Consider the following 22,022-nt stretch of genomic DNA (forward strand, 5'->3'; position numbering starts at 1 on the left):
GCTACATAGACCATTAGTGGCTTATCAAAAGCCATCACACACTTATCTAGCTAGTTAACGTTATTTTTTTTATGGCTTTGTTCCATTATAGTTAGGTCTTGTTAGAAGGTGTTTTGCCTATTTGTTTTAACTTTCATCGTTGTTTCATCCAAAATTTGATTCAAATTTTATGATTACACGTCTTTGTTTCATCCAAAGTTTGATTCAAATTCTAAAAAAATGATTAGTGCGACAACTAGTAACAAGTCGATCCTCCTCAAATATATATATGGTAGATTGAATGAGATTCGCGAGATAATTCATGGAGGAGGAAAATTTAGAAGCTTGGCAAAGGTGGTTTCAGTTTCCATCCTTATATGTTACAGGCATAGAATGAGAGAGAACCAATTAGTTTTTAACATTGATGCCATTACTAAAACTAACTCTGCATCCTCTTGTTCTATCCCATATCCAAATATACAAAAAAAAAGTGTGCAGGCAATTTTCTCACCTGCAAAGTGAAGCTAATATCCGGCGGGGAGGGAGGAAAGGTCTTCTAGAGTGAAGAACAGCCAGATTATCTATCAGTAGTATGTCACCTTTCTGCCATGGGATCGCAATGCTTTCTTCTTCCAGGATATGTAAACAGTCGTAAATGATATGACCGGGCAAAGGCGTTCCATCACCAAAAACAACTGCCTTCTTGGGATCATTTCGTGCATCTTCCCAACCAGTATAAGCAGCCACCATACTGTTGAACCAAATCTTACGGTCCCTAGTTTCATCATATTTAACAGCCGGGATCGGTCCCATTATTGATTTGACTCCATCCTCTGTCCATTGCAGCTTCATGTTCAGCTTAGCAGCCCTGTTGAGAAATGGTAATTTTCCACTATAACATGAACTCCCCTACTGAAAAAGCAAAATTTTGTTTTGCACCCTTGCTATCTAACTAAATTTTTTTTTTTAACACCAACCTTTCCTCGGCCACGTTCTTATCTTCGGTCAAGAATGTAGATTTCCAACCACGGCCGATCGGGGACGAGGGATCGTCGTTTTCTCCCAAGATTCTGGTATAAATTACTCCATGCTTCTCTAGTTTTTCAACGAAATCTGGGTACTTTTCTTTCATCTTATCGTATACAACATGACTGAGAACAATAGGAGTTTCTCCCCCATTCGCAGGTTCTATCTCACAAAAGAAAAACAACTTGGACGGGTACTCAGGAACCTAGCCAGTACGTAAGAAGCAACATGAAAACCTTTATTTTGTTTTACAAAATTTACATTTAACAAGTAATAACCCAACCATAGCCAATTGACCATAACAGTTCGAATGAAAAATCCTAAATTTTCCATAACACACCTACTTTTTGTGCACCATGCATGAGATAATCCCAAAATTAGAGACTTCAAAGTTGAAATCTTATTTTTGATGTAATAAAAAAGTGTTTTGTATTTCTTTTTACAAAATATTGTCGAGGAAGAAAGAAACATAATAATTTTTTCACATTCAAAATTGAAAAATGACATTTTGATTTGACTAAAGCACTCGTAACACCCAAAATTAGATCTATTGTGAGACTGTCTCATGGAATAGATCAACACTGCTCATATTTACAATAATAAGTAATATTTTTTTTGATATAGATGACCCAGATAAGATCGTGAGACTGTCTCACAAAAGTTTTTGTCAAATATTTTTTATACATGAGACTGAGCTTTTCACTATATAGGATCGAACACATGGCTCTCCATCACCATTGGAAGAGGTTTAAAATATTGCACCATAAGTGGGGTGGCGGCTACAAATTTAAAAATCATACGACAAAATTACATTCATTTTTAAAATAATCGCACTCCAAAATTTAATTCAATGGCATACTTTGAGGGCCAAAATTGATGTTATCCCCAAAAGAATTGTAATCCATATATCTACCATCTCCGTTGGCGGATACACGGGCAAAATCAAAACTTGAATCAATCAAACACTACACCAGAACAATAATTGCCACAAAAAACCATATGAATCAGATGACCATGCAAGAACACGAATTAAAAAATTATAACATTCCAAGTTCCAAAAATTAATCACGAGACAGATGAATCAATCAACCTGAGCCATTTCATGATGAAAAGGGATTTTCTGATCGGGCGGAGACTCATTCGCGGTGAAAACTCGACCAACGATGTTAGTCCTCGGAGCAGCGCCGCCCACATAAGGAAGCTCCTCGTACCCAAACGCCTCAACGACGTCGTTGAAGTCCGAAGCCTTCGATAGGGAATCAAACCCCCTAAACAGAACAGCCCCGTGCCTGTGCAGAAGGGAGTTAAGCCACGGCTTATGATCTTTGATGGCCGCCGTTAAAGCCGACGGATCATGGGATTCCGGTGCCGTGGGGATCAAAGCAGCGGGAAAGACAACTCCGCCGTAGGTTTTCTGCTGGGGAATCTTGATTTCTTTGAAGAAAACTGAATTCGCTAGCATTTTTATGGAATTAAGCAGAGTTTCGGCTACTATTTCTTGATTTCTCCCTATGGATTCGAGGGATTTTTTACGCGCTGGGAGGATTGGGAATATTTATTTTAGCTTCGGGCAATCAACAGCAATCATGTAAGCCACGTTTGGTGGGAGTGATCAGCGGAGGACCTTGAAAGAAATACTGAATTGTCAACTGTTTGACTGGTTTTTTAAGTGTGTAGTGATAATTTTCGGCCCGTGATGTCAACACTGTTTGAGCATGAAAAGAAGAGAAAATAGTCCCAACTATTTGATGGTATACCCAATCCTCACATGAACCGTACTTGTTTCCCTTCCCCAATTTACCCTTTATCCCATCAACATAAAAAACCAACCTCTTCTCGTCTCTCTTCAGTGGCTAGGGCTCGTCTTCGTGAAGGCGTCCTTACTGTTAAAGTGTGCAGTCCATTTTTGTCGTCCGCATCCGTCTTGTACGCTTGAATTTGTGGAGGTAATTGTTGTAATTCTTCAAATGGGTTTTGTTTGGTAGTAGAATTCATTCTCCCGCTTCTTATTAGTGACAATAAAGGATTTCTGCTGGATTTTGGTCTCATTTATTTCTAATTGGGATCCTATGGAAGCTTGTGCTATGCTATGGATGTGAGGTTTGTTTAGTTGTGAATTTCCCCAACATTTTTTGAATCAACTTTTTCTGGAATTTGTTCATGACAGTGGATAGAAATTAATTGTATTTCTTTTCTTTACAGTCTACGTAATTGTGTGTTCATTTTTCTTACTTGCCATTTAATTTCGAAATAAATATTTTCTTCACAATAAAAGTATGAAAATTTTCAGAACTGATAATTAAAATAAATTTTGCATTGTTCACATTTTGGTTAATATCCATCTCCGTTAATCGCGTCTCCATTAAATCACATGTGTTAGTTTACAATGTTCCTGTAATTTGTTTGTTATTCACACATAAATTTCCAGTTTTCGGTTGAGTTTACTGACAACATGGAGCAACGTAGAAAAATTGTAATCCTTCTGCTGGTCAACCATACGTTATGTCGATCTTTTTTGATGTTATGCCTCTTAATACGAGAGCATACACGAATGGTCTCAATTACTCGACGTGTCTGTCGAAGACAAGCTGCTTCGAAAGAGTAAATGCGCAATTGAGCAATTTGCATAGGATTATCGAGGTCGGAGATATCCAATGCGTCAATAACTTAAGGATGAATCAAAGAGCGTTTGGACGGCTCTGTTATTTGTTAACAAACTTAGGAGGGTTAGGTGATTCAAGATACGTACGCGTCGAAGAGAAAGTGGCCATGTTCTTGTCTATATTGGCGCATCATAAAAAGAATCGGGTAGCTGGGCATGATTACATACGTAGTGGACAGACAGTTAGTGCTCATTTCCTTGATGTTCTTAAAGCATTGCTAAAGTTACATCCCCTACTCCTTGTCAAGCCGTCTCCTGTCGACGATGATTGTAGAAACGAAGCATGGAGGTGTTTTAAGGTAATACCTCATTTGTCACTATTTCATTTTGGTATTTTTGTTTCCTAAGTTTGTGGTTCGACTATATCTATGTTACTTAAAAATTGCTGACAGGGTTGCCTCGGCGCATTGGATGGAACCCTTATCGGTGTACATGTCCCTTGCCGAGATAAAGCAAGATACAGAAATCGAAAAGGTACAATTGCAGTGAATGTATTGGTGGTATGTGACCGCAATATGAATTTCATATATGCTCTCACGGGCTGGGAGGGATCCGCGGCAGATGCTCGAGTTTTAAGAGATGCGCTAAACAGGGATGATTCATTTAGAGTTCCACGAGGTTATATCTGTAATTTTGATGTTTTTATTTCTTTTATCTTTTTGTAGCAAGAGTTTGAACTAATGATTTAGTTACAAATATTTGTCAACGTTTTCATTAGTGATGTTCCGAAAATGCAGGTTCTTATTATCTATGTGATAATGGATATGCAAATGTTGAGGGTTTCTTGACGCCGTATCGCCGTGTTAGGTATCATCGCGATGCTTGGGGCAATCGTGCTTGCGGTCCACAAGATTACAAAGAGTTGTTCAATTGGAGACACTCTCAAGCTCGTAACGTAATAGAAAGAGCATTTGGTTTGTTGAAAAAAAGATGGGCCATCCTTCGAAGTCCTTCATTTTACCCACTCAAAGTTCAGAACCTTATAATTTTGGCTTGCATTCTATTACACAATTTCATACGAACTCGGATGGATGAAGATCCAATGGACAACGTCGAAGAATATGTTGGTAGCCCGGCTAATGACACTCAAAATGATTTCATTACCAGTGTGAAGTCTTCAATTGGGTGGGATGCTTGGAGAGACAAGTTAGCAATGTCGATGTGGAACACGAACAATTAACTTGCTTGTATTTCATTTAAATTGTTACCTAATGTACTTTCAATTTCTTTGTATTTGTTTTGTTATGGTCAATTTACCAATGTGCTGACATTATTCACTTTTGTTCTACAACTAATGTTTTTATAAAAAAAAATCATTACAACTTTTGCACTATAGTTTGCTTTATATTTCCCTGTGTTTACTTTGTCAAGCTTTATGACACAGTGAAATATGTTGTGTTTTGTACAGAGGCAGAGAAACAACTCAAGCAACTGTATATGGATAGTGGAGCATCGTCGGCGAGCGTTGTCGTTAGGAGCAAAAAACAAGACAAGACACGACGTAGTTGGAATGCTCGAGAAGAAGAAGTACTAATCCAAGCACTGAAAGATGTCATAACAAAGGGATGGAAAAGTGAGAATGAATTTAAGGCTGGTTATTTAAATTTGTTGGAGAATGCAATGCAGGAATCTATCCCCGGGAATAGCTTACGTGGAAATCCACATATCAATTCGAAGATCCACGTGTGGAAGAAAACATATAGCACTTTAGTTACATTGTTAAGCAAAAGTGGTGTGGGGTGGAACGATTGTAATAACACAATCGATGTCACAGATGAGACATGGGAGACAATCGTCAAGGTATTGTTTTCAAAGTTTATTTTATATATTCGTTACATAGTTGAATTTCCTAGTCTAATTCTTCGATTTGTCGTAGACCGACCCAACGTTACGTTCAATGAGACACAAGCAGTGGACACATTACCATGACTGGTGTGAGATATTTGGAAATGATCGTGCTACAGGTGAACGCGCAACCAATTTCGAGAATGCACTGCATGAGGTCCTAAACATAGATAATGAACTACGTACTGATGCGTGGATTGCCGAGACACTTGCGTTTGACACCGTTGATGCTGCTGAAGACTCTAAATCTGAGAATAATACGCCGTCCTCGAAACCGAAGGAATGTGTAACTTCGAAGATTAAGAAAAGAAAGAAAGCCACTGACGACGAGCAGTCAATGTTGAAGCCATCAAAAACCTCGCCGACATAACACAAAACACAATGACCGATTTAATCAAGAAGCTTGCTTCAGAGGATAAGCTTTCAGATGCACAAGATCAGGTGTTGAATGCGTTGGACGAGATGACTCATCTGTCGGAGGACGAGCAAGTGATTGCTGCTAAATTGTTGTTTAACAACCACAACGACTTGGCCCTGTTTCAACGATTAGGTCATCGCGGAAAGATTTGTTTGGTGAATAGGCTTTTGGCCGGACAGTAATGGGTCAAGAACCTGTGCATTTTGTGAAGATGAATCATTTCGAAACGTACATGTATCACCTCTATGATTCTACTCTTTTTGATGGGCTTCGATCCAGTACCTGTTTTGGTTATGTGTTTTGCTCATTTGCAGTACGTTTCATGTATAAGCACATTTGCCTTTGGTATTATTTAGTTAATGTAGGTGTTCGAGTAACACCCAGTAATGCATTTGTGGTAACTTTTCAACATCAGTGTTCGAGTAACACCCAGTAATTCTAACAACACTCCTTTATCATTACTATGCAACATTCATATACAAAAGGTTGCTACAAAGTCTGATCTTCCCCAACGTTGGAAACATTACTAACAACGTGACTAATCTACGAACATGGAGTCAAAAGGGATAGTACTATACCATGCATTCAAAAGGTTGGGGCAAGAACGAAACCTATTCTACTGTTACACCTGCTACCCACTGGACTCAGTGGTGAAGTCAATGACGAGGATGTTCGATTTGCCATGGCCAGCCAATTTTATCTTGTACTCTTCACCTTGGGTAGCACGATGAACTTTCACCTTGGTGGTGTCGTCTTCTTCTTTAAAGTCGGGTTGTATCTCCATTGTTGGGTGACATAACTTCATTTTCTTCCTCCGGTTGGGCACATCAGATGAAGGGTGAAGCATTTCAACACCCTGGCATTTCACTTCACACTTCTCACGTTTCTGAACCTTGTTGGTTTCATCGTCGGAACACAGATCGATCATCGGTACAATGTAGGGGCTAGTGACTGTATCTTCAGAACCAAAGTTAAAAGTAACAGACATGTTTACGAAGAAGTTAGAATTATACATGAAATTGGAAGATCTGTACATGCGTGCATGAGTAAGAAGTTGGCTTTAAATATACAAATTTAATGTAGAGCAACTTACCCAACTGCTTGTATTAATGACAAGTCTTTCAACCTGTTCCCTCGATTAGGCATATTCGTACGTGGAGTCCAAAGAAGATATGCAAATCAAATTTTAACAAAGGGTCCCAGGGTGGTAGATATTAGCCATTAATAACACATTCAAATATGTACATTACAATTATTGTTTGGAAACCAACCAAATTTTTTGTTCTCGGTCCAATTGTACATGCTGCTACACCTATTCGCGCACACTGGATTGAATACATACACTTTCACCATTAATCTGCAAAGAAATCATCAGTTAATTTAAAATGAAGCATTACCGAAGTTTGAGATAATTGAAGTAGTAAGTTGTAAGATTAGTTTCAATTAATGAATACGACAGGAACTGATTCATGGCCAATCAAATATTAAGGAAGGAATATTACACAAAATTTTGCTGACGATCGGTGGAAGGTTTTTACAACCATAAACAAAGTACACACTTACATAAATATCCTTCCAACATCAATAGACAACATCAAAATGTACCGGAGACTTGAATAAGATGTGCATACAAGTTAAGTGCATCAGACATTGAAGAAAATCAAAAAATTGGTACCACACAAACTTACGTGGAAGTACTAAGAAGGAAGTAAACTTCACAATCACAAGTCATCTACTGCTCGTCGCTCAACTCCATTTTCTCCGACAACATAGCTATCTCTTGGGAGTTATTCTCCATTTTCTTCGCTAGATTGAGATTTTCACGAGTTAAATCTGATATAGCTTGCATTAAATCACCTTGTTTCTTAGAAGGTTTACGTTAATTTTCACCAGTAACATTTGGATTTGAGGTGGAAAAATTAGGCTGTGAGCACGAAGTTTGAACATACCTTTTTTTTAAATAACTCTCAAACGCGTCTTCAGCCTCTTTCCTAGTCTCGTCCCCTTTGAAACAAGCCTCAGGAAATCTATAAACTTCGGAGTTGGCTTCAGACCACTTGTCATATACACCAACTTGTCTTCCAACAAAAACAACATAGGTTTTAGGCTGCATTCAAAGATGTTTCATCATAAACCCGGGAAGAGTTAATTGTATATATAACTACAAATAAGTCATTTCAACTAGTCAACATAATTTAACTACACAAATCCAAAAAATGGCATATAGAACGTTTTTTAAATAAGATACTTAAAATATTTCTACATCATGCTTAAGCGAATGACATATAAAACTCTTGGATTCACGTTCAACATATTCTTCACAAAATAAGCAATGTATTTTAATAGAATCTAACTATCTGTTGGATTGGTAATAGACTCAGCTTAACATACCAAATATAATACACAAAAATTGAAAAAAAGAAAAAAAAACATAAAGATCTGAACTGCCAATCCGCAAATCTACAAGATTTATTACAAAACAAAATATCGAAGAATAAAGACTTAGAAGACATCACCATGGTAATCTTCGCAGACGTTTGTTTCAAAACCGGTCAATACGTTGACAACACTTCGAATCACCGTTGAACGATCCTAAGAAATACGATGCACAACAACGATTCACTTTTACAACAAAAAATAAAATGAAATCGTAGGGCAACTGTAATTGTTGGGAGAAAAATGAAATTGAAGTTTGTTGAAAATATTATACCACTTCGAGTGCAAGAAATTCGACTTCTCAATAGTCGTCGCTGTATATAATTGTGCGAAGCCACGATGATGAAATTGAAAATGGGAGAGAGAGTGTTCCACCAACATAGGACGAAAGGGTTAGAAATTGGATTCTGGAAGAAAAAGGCGTGGGCCGTCTTTGGCCTTCAGATTTGAACTTCGAAGGCTGTTGTATTAAAATAAAAACTTACATCCACTACTTATCCATGTCTGAAAAATTGTACCAAACAATAAGCACAAATATCTCATTTACTATATGTCCAAAGGGCATTTTTCTCATTACAAAAAAAATTTCAAATTCAATACATCATTTTAAAACCATACCAAACACCATGTTATCTATCACATCATACTTTTAATCCATTTATATCATTTTATAATCATTCTTATTACTAATCATTTCATTATCTCATCACTCCTACCAAACGTACCCTAAGAAGTCTAGATCCTTATCTCCTGATTTAAGTTTGTATTTGGAAGTGGTCTTTCTGAATTTTTTGGAATCGGTCTAACATGCCCCGGGTCACGATTAACCGTGATCCGGGTTTTTTAAAACTGGAAACGATCAACCGCCGGTTTAAAAGTTAACCGCGGTTCATGCTTTTCACATTTTCTATTTGTAAAAAGTGGTTCGCGATTTTCACAATTTTTTTTTAACTGGCACGTCACAAGGCGGGTCGGTCGAGGTTTTTCAAATTAGAAACCCCGGAGGTTCACGAAATTCACATTTTTAAAAAATTGTAAAATACAAGTATTTATCTGTTACGTCTTAAAGAGTAGGTCTCTTGTGAAATGGTCTCACGAATTTTTATCTGTGAGACGAGTCAATCCTATCGATATTCACAATAAAAAATAATACACTTAGCATAAAAAGTAATATTTTTTCATGTATGACCAAAATAAGATATCCTTATCACAAAATACGACTCGTGAGACCGTCTCACACAAGTTTTTGCCTTACTTAAATAAATAGTTTTAGATATCCAGAACAATTTTTTAAATAAATTTATAATAATAATAATAATAAAAGCTCCCATGACAAGGAACGATAAAATTAAAATTTTAAAAAATAATGTCAAATTTTAAATTCTCTTACTAAAAATATTTTTTAAAAAAATTGTATAAACATGCAACTCTCCACGACCGTATATTCTTCTTATCCATCCAAGATGATCTCTGTGGGCTCCTAAAATAAGAAATTCTTTTTCGGAAAGCCCGTGACCCAAACCCGGTTGTGGAGAAAATTCAAATTAGAGAGGAGAAACGTAGTTACCGTTAGCCCACACACACAATACACGCACTTTGAGGGAGAAGACGATGCCGAAGAACAGGGAAGCAACGAAAGCGAAGATGAGATCCATATCTATGAGTAAGCCACTTCGGGACATTTCGAATGCCAAAACTACTAAAAAGCCAGCCAATTTCTCCAAAAAAACCGATCAAGAAAGTGGAGAACTTATGGAAGACGATTCGATCGATCATCTCTTCCTCGTGCAGTCCGATCTCTCGCCACTCGTGCGTCAGGTATGGAACCGATTCTTTGTGGAATATGATTGAATAACTTATGTTATTTTTTTGTTGTATTTTTGAAGACCCCAGGGTTTTTTTTGTCTCCAATGCGAGTTGACTGGCTAATTGTTCGGTGATTCTAATTATGAAGTTGACTATTTTTTGTGCGTTCTGAGTTGATTTAATTTTGAATGTGGCCGTTTAATTGTGACGAAAGGGCCTATATCAGTTCTCATTTAAGCTGTTCTGAATCAAAGCTGCGAACGATGAAGAAGATTTGATTTGTGGACTCCTCCGCTATGTAAATCACGATGGATCTAATTATACAATTAACATAGAAACATGAAAATACATGATACAGTAGAGGGTGGTGTTGTCAGTATATTTGCACCTGGTTCGTTTTTCTTTTTTTGTAAGCCCTTTTGCTGCCAAAATTAACCAACTCTATGACTTCAAAAAAAGAAGGGGAATCCGTTTTAGGTGGTACACGAACTCATTTAGCTTGCCCAGAATTCCACAAGTCTGGAATTCAATAAATAAGCAGTAAATTTGAAGAGCACTAGAATTGAATTTCAACACATATGTTTGGATAGGAATCGGAGAGAAATAGGAGGTGGATGGAAAGAGAGTGAAACAATTCTTAACTATTACGATTGCATGCTAGAGTATGGTACATAAATGTTCTAAATGGAAGTGGTTTGTAATTGCATACATGCATTAGAAATGCACTTCAGTCCAATTTTTTCACTGAATTCTATTCATTACTCGGTTGATAGACAATTGTTGGCAGTTAGTTTTATGAATTGTGCATGCTTGAGTATGCATCCATCACCCTGTTTAGGTCTGTGTCCTGTATTTGCACTGGTGCGGTAGTTTTATGTTATTTCATTACATCTTCTTAATAGGAAATGGAACAATTCTACAATTGAAGGAGCTTTATGTAATTTTGTTGACTTTGACAATATATGGTGTTGAATATCATGGGAGTCTGAATTATATCAGCAGATTTCACTGCTTCTTGGGTCTCTGCGTGGAAATTAGTCAAAAGAGGATCACAGCTCGTGTTAATCTTTCGTGGCACTGTTAGTAGATATAATCCTGGCTTTTGCAGCTATGAAAATTTGTGGCACCATAGTTTTCTTATGTTGCTGCCAATGGGATACTAAACAATATTGGTGTAAATTTATACCAATTTTAGATTTTTAGAATTATGTAGCATCACCACTTCATCTAAGTTTTTTAAATCTGAACTTCCTCCTTCCAAAACTGGAATTATAATTTCTGGTAATATAGAATTTACTTCGTTAATTTGTGCATTCATACATGGATTGCAGATAGACGAACTAGTTGTCCAAGCACTCCAGTTGACGAGCAAGAAAGGGAGGAAAGAAATCAAACAATTTGCAGATTTCTTGTCTGAGATGCGAACTTCCTTGAAGGTTGATCTTCTCTCATTGGTTTTTTCATGTTGTGACACCTTCAACATTATTTTTTGCTCTTTTAAGGTTTCAAAAGGTAATTTTGCAGACATGGGTTACTAGATTTCAAAAAGCACTTTCGCATCAATCTACAAGCCCCGAGAATAAGCTCGAGCAGCCAATGGAAAGAACCGAAGTTTGTGTTACTGAAGAAGATACAAATGCTTCCACTGAAAAAAGCCCCAAGCAGACCAAGTGGGAATCACTGGTCTCACCATCTCCCCTGGTGTCATGGCGGGCTGAATGCAATACGGATGGTGGTAGGCAACTGTTTCTCCTCACGCCACTTCCTAAAACAAAGTTTTTTTCTTCAAAATGTCAGGCACTATCTGTTCCTACAATCGAACAGGTTAAACCTACTGAAATTCCCCATCCAGTATCTCTTTTCAATTCAGTTGGAAACTTACACAACAATCCTTCTGAATCTGCTTTGCCAAAGCCAACTTCAAACAAGGTTTTGGATATAGAAGTAACTAAATCATTCAACAATCTCAAGACCGTGTCTCCTTCTCCAGCCAAATTTTCCGGAAAAAATTGCTCTATCTTTTCCCTCACTCCACGCCTAAAAATATCACCACCCAAAACTTGCATCTTGCTTGAACCAGTATCTGAATTGTACAAGAAGAAAAATCAGGGAGTCCATATATCTACCTCTTTCCCTATCAGAATCCAAAATTCGAGTGAGTCCCAAGATTCTGAATCCTCCAACAGTCAATCTTCAAATGACTTGGCTCTGAAGTACCCTGAGCTTTTTGGAATAAATCTAGCTCATAATTTGGGAAGCCGAATAAATTTGGTTGAAGATTCACCAAATTGGATAGTCTCACCTCCAAAAACCTGTGCTATAATGGAGCCTTCTGATGATGATGTTTTATCTGCCGCCCTAACAGGTAAAAGCTTGCTTCAAGAAACTTCTCCTGTTCACAATCAGTTAACAGACTTGTCTGTCATGAAAGGAACTTTTGATCAAGGCGACCATCACATTGCAACGTATCACCAGCAAGGTCATAATTTGTTTTTTGATAAACTGCAAAAATTCATTCATAAATATAACTTTTCCTCTCATAAAATTGTTTTTTCATGGGCAACTGCAGGTACTTGTTTAACATTTGACATTACTGAAAGCACCCCGATGATAAACGAGCCCACAAGCACCTTCCGAATGGGAAAGCATCCCGGGGAAACCACTTTGAAGAAGGAACTGTGGACAAAGTTTGAAGCTGCATGTACTCACAACAGCTCTATTTTCCAAGAGATGTCGTCTGACAAACGGTTTCTTGATCGATTAGAAGAAGCTTCTGATTAATAATCTGATGCATAAGTAAAATTCTGAACTTCAATCGGGTAGATGGCTTTTAATTCAACTTAATTAAAACCCATAGCATTGTCGTACACTAGTGTATCTTTTGATCAAGGGGTACATGGTTGCATATATGTATGTCTTCCATTGTCCTTTCTGAAGCTCAATTTTTGTAAACTGTTCAATAAGTTGCAACAGTTTTTCTAAGTGAAATTTCACTCTTGAAAAAGATATGAATGGAACATGTTACTCAGAACGTCTTAAAGTTGTTAACCTCACTGGCTGAGTTATATATATAGCAGAATCAGTAGGCCAACTTTAAAAGCTTGCCATTTAGGCCACAAGATTTGTAATAAAAAATTTCCAGTAGTAAGTAGGGGTGTTCAAACTTCGGATAAAACCGAACACTGAATCGAACCGAAAACCGAATTTTATAATTCAGATATAAATGTTAAAATCGAAATTTATTTGACTCGGTTTCGGATTATATATGTCAAAATCGAACCGACCGAAAAATCGAAATTTTATTAAATTAATAATTTAATTTTTATTATATATTTTTTGAGATGATATTAGTGAATGATGAATTATTTTGAATAATATTTAGTTGATTGTTATTTATGTAATTCATTTAGACTTTATAATATTTTACTAAGAAATCATGTAAAAAGATAACTTATTATATTTTATAATATATTTATCTTATTAATTTAAATAATTGTATCAAAATCGAAATAACCGAATCATTTCGGTAGAAAACCAAACCGAACCGAAGAAAAATGGTTCGGATATCAGATTATATATTTGTAAAACCAAAAACCGAAACCGAATCGAACCGACCGATGAACACCCATGTTTGGAAGTATAAAAAGTATGTTTATGACCCTGTGAAAATGTTAATACATGTAAGGTACAAAGTGCACATCTTCTGATAATTAAATATCTTGACAATCAAAATTTGAGAATTTCACTCCATCTTTTTCACCAACCAAATTTAATTTGTTTGGAACACATCTACTTATAAATCTCTTAAAATCATATTTTCTCTTCCAATTAAAATAGTACGATGGAAGATTAATACTTGATAATATGTATATTTGTGACATCCTCAAGGTTGATAATTTTCATCGTTAACAATAAAACCATGTGTTTACAATTTCAAAGATTTCCTAAGTACTGAAAGGTATTTACAAAGTCATTTGATAGTCAAATTTTTTGATAAACTTAGAGAAATTCCAAAATAATAACCTTAATATGACAACCATTTAACATATATTAATTATTAATATAACATATGAATAGATAAATTTTTATGTCAGGTTTTACCAATCAATCCTAGTGAATAAACTCCAATAATATAGATGATCAAATTTTTTTTCAGTTTGTAATAGAAAAACATATGTCGTGAACTTGTGATAAGCTTTTAGCATTTGGATAATATTTTGATTGCTGGTAAACTAATTTTCAAAAAACTTTCCGTACGTCCACAGTCCACCGTGTGATGTCTTGATGCAGAAAATGGAATTATTCCTAATTGTAAAGTCATTTTACTATGCAAAAATACAGGTGATGTACACAAATAAAAGAGATCATCGAATTTGAGAAGGTTCGATTAAGTCGAATTCAGTAGTTACTTGCGTCATGCACAAATCAGAGGCATCGGAGAAGTACTCGACGAAAACCTTTCGACGCTTAACTCCGCAACCACTCGATGTGATCTCCAAAAGTCAAGAGAAAACATAAACGATGAAATGAGAACATAATACATGAAAAGAAGGGCCAAATGAAGGATTCATACAAACATCTATATCTATAATATATATTAACAAGAGTGTAAATAACAGAGACAAAACTTTGGTAGTACACTTTTAAAAATTGTCATATTATTCTATGGTTTATCAAAATTTTCGAAACACCCAGGTTCATGATTTCCAAATTGCACAAACGATTCCTATGATTTAGCAAAATTGTCAAAGTAGGTCTGTAATTTATAAAAATTTCCAAACTAACCTATAGTTTTTCCAATATTTACTAATACCCTATTTAAATTTACCTATGCTTCTACAAACTAATGACGAAATTTAAAGAGTTGCGGGCACAAAATGCTAGAAAATTTGAAATACAAGGCCTTGATTGTTCAATAAGAAAGATTCAAGGCTCAAATCTCAATAAAAAAAATGCATATCACAAAACATGCAACATAAAGTATAGCTAAATATTTCAAAACGAAACCAGGTGCCATAGTTATAAGATACTGTAGTTTTTCCCTATGATAATTCAGAAATATTGTAGTTTCATGAACATGCCTGAAGGCAAGGTCAAGCGCAGCAGCAGCAGAAAAATAAAACCAATGAGATGTAGTTCAGTTTTCTATCCCTTCATGTTTTTTGACAGTTTTCTAACAAGGGAAGGGGCAACTAGTCAGACATGTCTTCCTCAGCTGCACTAAAATGATCGGCATCTGTGTCCTGCTCGACCCTATGCAGACGATCAACATTGCTCCTTTTGTTTCTTGAAGGTAAAATGCTGTCCTTTGAACCTACAATGTCCTGCCAATCACAAGAGAACAATAAGCCAGAAGTTGATAGCTTACCACCCTGAAATATGATGGTAAAATAAAGAAATGCACCCCTTCGTCTCTCAATTCCATGGCAGCAACAGTCGATCTCCTCCTTATAGTCACAGATTTCGGCACAGGAAAATGTTCCACCTCCTCGCTTGTCTTTCCATCTTTGGCCCTCTTTTTCCTAAGAACAAGTTTGGTAGGAAGCGGCTACATACAGATCATAAGTTAGGACAAGGATACGAATGAACTGAAGAAATCATAGGCCTCAGGGAAACAACACTCACCAAGTATTTGGCATCTGATTCCCCAAATACCACAAGATAAGTAGAGGAATCCTGGACATTTTCGCCTCGTACCTGCCAGGAATGAACAGGATATAATATTATAGGTAGCTTCAGTAAATTTAATCAAAATAACTCATGACATAACATACATCCCAGTGATACTCCCGGACCCATGAATATGTGATATCTTCATCATCATCGTACATATCCTTCTCGATCTGCAACCACAAACGAAAAAAAATACCAAATTAACTCTGGCAAAAATCAAATTAAACTCGCCTTAACTTGATCAACTATTCTACCTCATCAACTGATGGGACCATGTATGCCAAAAATTTATCAGATTTCCTTGCATCCTTGCTTGAAGTCACATAACTTTTCATAATAGCCTGAAAAGTTGAATGGAAATAAACAGCAATTCTTAAATTCTTAATTATGTACCTCTGTAAAGTTGATATGTTCTAAGAATACGCTGTGCAATGCTATATATCAATCAATGTAGAGCAGGTCAAAGCTTTTGATAAAAGCAAAAGATGGAACAGAAACAGTTAAAAAGCAGCAGTTGCACAAAGCCTCGAAATCTCATCTGTCAAGTGAATTAAGCAGACCCCAGATTGACAAAATATTTTAAAAAGTGAAATAGAAAGATTGTCATTTTCACAAGGAATTTAAGAAAATGTGTCTAAGAAAAATGGTATCTGATGAGATGAGTCATGAGAGTGAAGACTTGAGCTCCAAATTCCTAAATTTATCCAATATATTTGATGTCTTCACAAGGTCTGCAGATTCAATTAATGCCAAATATGGCATACTGAAGTATGATTCAAATATTCCAGAAGGGGACTAGTTAACTCAAGAACATGCTAGCCATAGCACGTACAAACTGACAAGTCTAATTAAGCCAAAGATCTACCCTATAAATGGTGGAGTAAGCAAATGCACCGATTAGGCGAACTCCATATAGTAGTATAAGTAGAAGAAAAAATAGTACGGGAAATTAAGGGGACAATATAATTTAGCTGTTGGCATGATGCATTAAGCAAAAACTAATCATTACTCACTCTCGATTCAAGCTCCTCACGAACTGCTGCACCTAATTTACTGTAGATTTCTGAATCAGCTGTCGGAGCACTATCAAAATTTGCAACCACAAACTGGTCATCATACCTGGAAAAATCATAGCATCCACACATAAGCTTCTGGATTACAAATTATACATTCTGATTGTATGATAATAATGAACCACGTTACAAGAAATAGAAAAGGAAAAAAAAGGGGGAAAGCATTTTCCCCATGCACAATTGACAAGTAAACAGCTATAAGGTGTGTCTGATTGTTGAAAAACAAGATTGAATAAAACGAAAAGGAAAAAAAAACTACACCTCTCTAAATATGGAAAAAGGGGAAGAACTTTTATTGGTTTTAGTCTGGGATTCAATGCATGAACAGGGGGGGTCTTGCACGCTTCAAATGAACCCACAATATCATGAATTTGCCTTTCCCTGAAACAAAAGCAAAATAAATGGTCGAGATAAGAGCTACAAAAACCCATGGCTGAAAATTCTGCATACCACAAGAGACGAAAATATTCACTAACCGATTATTGAGATTCTCCAAAAGGTTTCTCCCTCGAGATTCTCGCAATTCCTTTGCTTGCTTTTCAGACAGAGACTGCAAAAGCATGACCAATTATCCACACTTTCATGTTTCAGCAGAGTCCACCATACCCTTTGTGAGCAAAGAGTCAAATAGTACCTGCTTTGTTGATTCGATACTGAGCGGAGATATATACTGCGTTTTGACCAACCAAGAAACACCTTTGTCAGTTGGCCTCTCTTTCTTCTTAATGCCATCTGACTTAATTGGGGTTATAGATTCATCATCGCGCAACAATTCCTCATCCTCTGGATCAAGGGGTATTCTTGGACCCTTGGGAGGACTAATCAACAAAAAGGATGAGAAAGTAAGAAAACAATGTGTCATGGTAATGGAGAAAGAGGATGAGAGGCCAAATAATTTTACTTGTATACACTCAGATCAAGAAGGTCAAGCGGTATCCCAAGGTCTGGTTCAATGTGAAGCTGAGGCTTCCAATTTTTCTCCAAAGATGTAATCTGATATCTACAGTATCTGTAGGTTGAAACCATAAGCTGTATGTAAAATTTTGTGAAAGGGGAACGCAACGACAGCCCCATTAGCTTTTCAGCCTGATTAACTGATTATGAGTGGAGGTGTATTCGGTCAAGGAACACATACAAGGGAGAGATACCCAAATTATTTTTGCAATAAATAAAAGCTTAATACACACCAAATGGGAAACATACGAGTATATGACCATCAAGTGATAGCTGACCATCATTCATACAGGCCTGCCACATGCCAAGAAAATGAAAATTCAAAACAGTAGATGTAATGACAATTTCTCTGTCCTCTCACACAAATTAGGAAGAGGCAGCAGACAAAAGGAACACGACAGACTTCAAAATCAACATAAGATAGGGAAGCAGACAAAATGAACATAAATAATGTTTCTCTTCCCCCTACTGCCATTTAATTACACAAGCCCATCAAAAATAATCTTTAATCATCTACATGGCAGGGAATAGTCCAACTCTGATTTGAAAAACATAAAACACAAAGAGATTAAAAGGCTCCGTAAAATGTACAACTGAGCCCCACTAAGATTATATTTTCCAAAGAGACTCTCTCTATGAGCTTCAACAACAACCTGGTTTCTGCATTGGTAAATACATAAACAAGAAAGATTTAAACCGAATGGAGGAAAAAATAATATCAATAGTAGTTCTTTCAGGGAAGGCATGGTAGTGTGATGTTAACAGCTATAGTTGCACAGCAACTAAATTTTCAACCATAGCAAATAATATCATTGATGATATGAAGCAATAAAAAATGTGAATTATAGCAATCAAGGTTCCATACCGATCTGGATCTCTTTTCAAAGGCAAAAGCTTTATCTTAGCGGATGGATCTGGCAGTTCATTACGAAACCTACAAACAGCACAAACTCAGAAGTGAATGTTTGCCATAGAATGCGGAAGGAAAAAACTACCTTTAAATCTCAACCCTTGCCGATACAGAAATTGATGCTCCTGCAGCAAACATTATCTTAAACTGCCTATCGTGAACGAGTCATCACAAAGTCAATTATTCATTCATGGTAGGAAAAAAGGACATCTAGAGGAACCATGGTGTGGATTCTTTTCCCCTTTGTGGAAATCAGATGCAATCCCAATTTCCAAATCAAAACCCTTTAGTCCTCATTCAACCGATTAAATTAAATTAATGTATCAACTTAAAGAAAACACAAACATGATTCAGTGATTAATTAAAAACATACCTAAAGTCACACACAAAATCTGAAATCTTTAACTTCTTCCTCTCCGGTAAAGAAGCCATTTCGCTTTTTTGTTTATCGGACATTATAAGATCTATAATGAGTAAAAATTTAGGGGTTTTCATCTACAAATTTTGCTGTTGAGACATCTTGTTTGGATAACCTAAAATAATTCAAATTGACCGCTTCTTAACAAATAACTTAACTTTGTTCAGGACGAGGTGGTGGAACAACGATGCTAGGTGTGGAATGGGGCATTTCCAAAGAAAAAGATTGGGAAAAGGCAAGAGGGGCACGGGTAAATTGTGCAACAGGAGACGACTACAGTAGTTTATATAGTGTGAGAAGGGCAAAAAGGTATTTTCACCTGGCACAAAATAATCTATTAAAACAATAGTAATACACTCATCTGGGTTAAAAGTACGAGCCAGAAATAGAATTATAAAGAGTATCACAAGATCTAGAATACTACATAATTCCACTTTAAAAAATTTCCAAATTTTCAAGCAAATTAAAGACTTATAATAAGCCAGTCTCATAACTTAAATCAAACAACCCACTACCAGACTTTCAAATCTTACAAATAGATTTTCTAGTAAATTTAATTTGCCACTTACTCCTAAACACAAAGGTTTGATAAAAAGTTTAGTCTCCAACAACACTTGACCCGAAATGTACTTGTGCTTAGAGTATAAAAAACTGTTACTTATGTTCCATGTATTGGCTTGTCATGGATGTTTTATAAGATGTCGCAAATCGACAAATCAGTGAACGTATCCGGTTCCTTAAATGCGTAAATGGCACACCAGTTAAATGTTTAGATACCAAATGAAGACTTAATGAAATGTATACGTATAAGGTTAGATTGACAAAATCAAATACGCCATCGTTGCAGATCAGTGTAACGTATCCGGTTCCTTAAATGCGTAAATGGCTTACCAATTAAATGTTTAGATACCAAATGAAGACTTAATGAAATGTATATGCATAAGGTTAGATTGTCAAAATCAAAAACGTCATCGAGGTAAATCAATCCTCCCAGATCATATGAATGAGGAAACGTCATAAACATAATCTCATTGATTTGTGCGCGCAATTAGTTACCCTAATTGCACCAATTAACTAACTAAAGGACTCATTCACAGGAAAACCTGTCGGATATACTCACTTCATCTTGCAGATAAATGTTGTTGGCTTCTTCAGTCGGTTTTCAATTTTATCACCACTTAGCAAGGGCGTGCTCCTCCTGTCACCCATATGTGATCCACTAATTGACACGTGGCCCCTTCCCCCAGGGGCCAACATTTGGGTCTTCTGCAGCAATTTATTCTGAGTTTCCCTCACATGCTGCTTGTGTTTCTCCTCCTGCTTTTGTTTTTCATACTCCTTCCTTTTCCTCAACCTTCTCTCCTCCTCTGTCTCAACCCTACCTGAACCCTGAGGCTCACTCAATTTTTTTGCATTTGGTGGTACTGGGGGCTTGTGCTCTTGCTTAAATGGAGCCTCAGAACGTGCATGCCTATTCTCCCTGCTTGTTCCTGCAGGGGGCACGCCAGAAGGCAATGGAGGAGGCGATGAGGGCTGTGATGGAGGCGGAGGCGGAGGAGGAGAAGAAGGAAGAGATGGCGGAGGCGGCGGCTGCAAAAGCTGAGGTTGACTGAAATGAGACTGCTGAGAAGATGGGTAGTACATTGGAGGAGCTGGGGCAGGATGAGGGGGCAACGGAGGCAGAGGAGGGTAAGAAGAAGACTCTGGCCGCGGTGGAGGAGGCTGATATTGAAATGACTGTTGTTGAGGTGGGGGTGGCAGCTGGTTTCGAGAGGGAGGGTTAAAATGATGCTGTGATGACGATGATCCATACCCTGAATGTTGGTAATTGGAGCTAGGGTTTGATAGAGAATAATTCTGTCTGTAATTGGAACCCTCGTTGCTGCTGTAAGGACCCCAATTCTGAGAGTATTGATTTCCACCAAGTGATGGCGGTGGAGCGGCTGAAGACTGCAGTGGGTTTTGATTTGGATGTGGAGGCGGTGGTGGAGCAAATGCCGACTGGGACGGCGGATGGAACGGCCTGTAAGAAGCCATACCGGACCTCTGCGAACAATCTTGTCAGCTGAATTTCAATTTATGATATTAAAACCCTAATGAACGGGAAAATATCAAATTAACATCAGATATACGTGCCAACAGGGGATCACGTAGACATGCAAAACAAAACCCCTAGAGGTAGAAAAGGGGGAAAATGAAATTTAAACGCCGGTGTAAATTTTGAGCACTTAGCATTAAAAAAACGAATTCACTTACCCTTTTCAATCAGAATTGGAGGAAGAACTCAAGAAAGACCACCCTTGGATCAAAGAGCAGATTTAAATTGCACTGTGAGGCTTGCTCTGAGGGCCCAAAACTAAACCACCGAAAAGATCGAAAACATGAACCAAAGGGATGAAATTGAATCCCCAAAAAAGAGATCTTAATCCCTCAATTGGCGTAGATGAGGCTTGAAATTCAAATCCCCGATTCTTTATCAAAGAACCCTAGCAGAGAAATACAATCAATCAATCAATCAATGAGGTGGAATTCCAAATTGATTTGATTAAAGTGAAAAATGCACACAGATATCCCATGAGTTTGCAGGTGTGTATACATACATACATACATACATACATACATACATACATATATATGTTGTATGTACAGATTTGAGAGACAACAGTAATAGCTTGCAGGTGCTGAGGTTTACAGGGAAAAACTGTATTTGTAGTAAACAGTGATTTTGTGACGGCGGTGAATGACGGCTCTTTGACCTTGCAAGAAAATACTATGATATATATATACACACACACACACTCAGACACTACATAGTTATTGTC

The 22,022-nt window shown here is 37.0% G+C and overlaps 4 protein-coding genes across 11 annotated transcripts; 2 read left to right on the forward strand and 2 right to left on the reverse strand.

The window, feature by feature from the left end:
* Nucleotides 1-295: 295 nt before the first annotated feature.
* Nucleotides 296-2,608, reverse strand: LOC142531299 (clavaminate synthase-like protein At3g21360). The gene is made up of 3 exons (XM_075637393.1): nucleotides 2,096-2,608; nucleotides 957-1,210; nucleotides 296-847 (listed from the first exon to the last, which is right to left on the reverse strand). The coding sequence occupies exons 1-3, from the start codon at nucleotides 2,465-2,467 to the stop codon at nucleotides 487-489; spliced, it is 987 nt and encodes a 328-aa protein (XP_075493508.1). The 5' UTR covers nucleotides 2,468-2,608; the 3' UTR covers nucleotides 296-486.
* Nucleotides 2,609-3,604: 996 nt separating this feature from the next.
* On the forward strand, nucleotides 3,605-6,288 carry LOC142531298 (uncharacterized). Its single transcript, XM_075637392.1, has 4 exons — nucleotides 3,605-3,966; nucleotides 4,060-4,285; nucleotides 5,076-5,467; nucleotides 5,544-6,288. Exons 1-4 carry the CDS (start codon nucleotides 3,679-3,681, stop codon nucleotides 5,880-5,882), a joined length of 1,245 nt encoding a protein of 414 aa, XP_075493507.1. The 5' UTR covers nucleotides 3,605-3,678; the 3' UTR covers nucleotides 5,883-6,288.
* A 3,525-nt stretch (nucleotides 6,289-9,813) lies between these two features.
* LOC142531086 (uncharacterized) lies at nucleotides 9,814-13,191 on the forward strand. Of its 2 annotated transcripts, XM_075637112.1 has the most exons (5): nucleotides 9,814-10,184; nucleotides 11,504-11,608; nucleotides 11,697-12,537; nucleotides 12,604-12,651; nucleotides 12,742-13,191. In XM_075637112.1, the coding sequence occupies exons 1-5, from the start codon at nucleotides 9,978-9,980 to the stop codon at nucleotides 12,951-12,953; spliced, it is 1,413 nt and encodes a 470-aa protein (XP_075493227.1). In that variant the 5' UTR covers nucleotides 9,814-9,977; the 3' UTR covers nucleotides 12,954-13,191. The 2 variants fall into 2 exon arrangements, with proteins under 2 accessions (XP_075493227.1, XP_075493226.1); XM_075637111.1 differs by having other exon boundaries at nucleotides 11,697-12,651.
* A 1,930-nt stretch (nucleotides 13,192-15,121) lies between these two features.
* LOC142530377 (protein PAF1 homolog) lies at nucleotides 15,122-22,022 on the reverse strand. Of its 7 annotated transcripts, none has more exons than XM_075636192.1 (14): nucleotides 21,893-22,022; nucleotides 21,457-21,686; nucleotides 20,321-21,246; nucleotides 18,738-18,806; nucleotides 17,820-17,927; nucleotides 17,553-17,736; nucleotides 17,395-17,468; nucleotides 17,180-17,299; nucleotides 16,859-16,964; nucleotides 16,100-16,186; nucleotides 15,947-16,015; nucleotides 15,798-15,869; nucleotides 15,577-15,720; nucleotides 15,122-15,496 (listed from the first exon to the last, which is right to left on the reverse strand). In XM_075636192.1, the coding sequence occupies exons 3-14, from the start codon at nucleotides 21,235-21,237 to the stop codon at nucleotides 15,365-15,367; spliced, it is 2,082 nt and encodes a 693-aa protein (XP_075492307.1). In that variant the 5' UTR covers nucleotides 21,238-21,246; nucleotides 21,457-21,686; nucleotides 21,893-22,022; the 3' UTR covers nucleotides 15,122-15,364. The 7 variants fall into 7 exon arrangements, with proteins under 7 accessions (XP_075492307.1, XP_075492303.1, XP_075492305.1 ...); XM_075636188.1 differs by having other exon boundaries at nucleotides 21,829-21,964; XM_075636190.1 differs by having other exon boundaries at nucleotides 20,321-21,265; nucleotides 21,764-21,963.

This window comes from Primulina tabacum, chromosome 17, assembly GCF_025594145.1.
Source record: "Primulina tabacum isolate GXHZ01 chromosome 17, ASM2559414v2, whole genome shotgun sequence".
Classification (NCBI taxonomy): domain Eukaryota; kingdom Viridiplantae; phylum Streptophyta; class Magnoliopsida; order Lamiales; family Gesneriaceae; genus Primulina; species Primulina tabacum.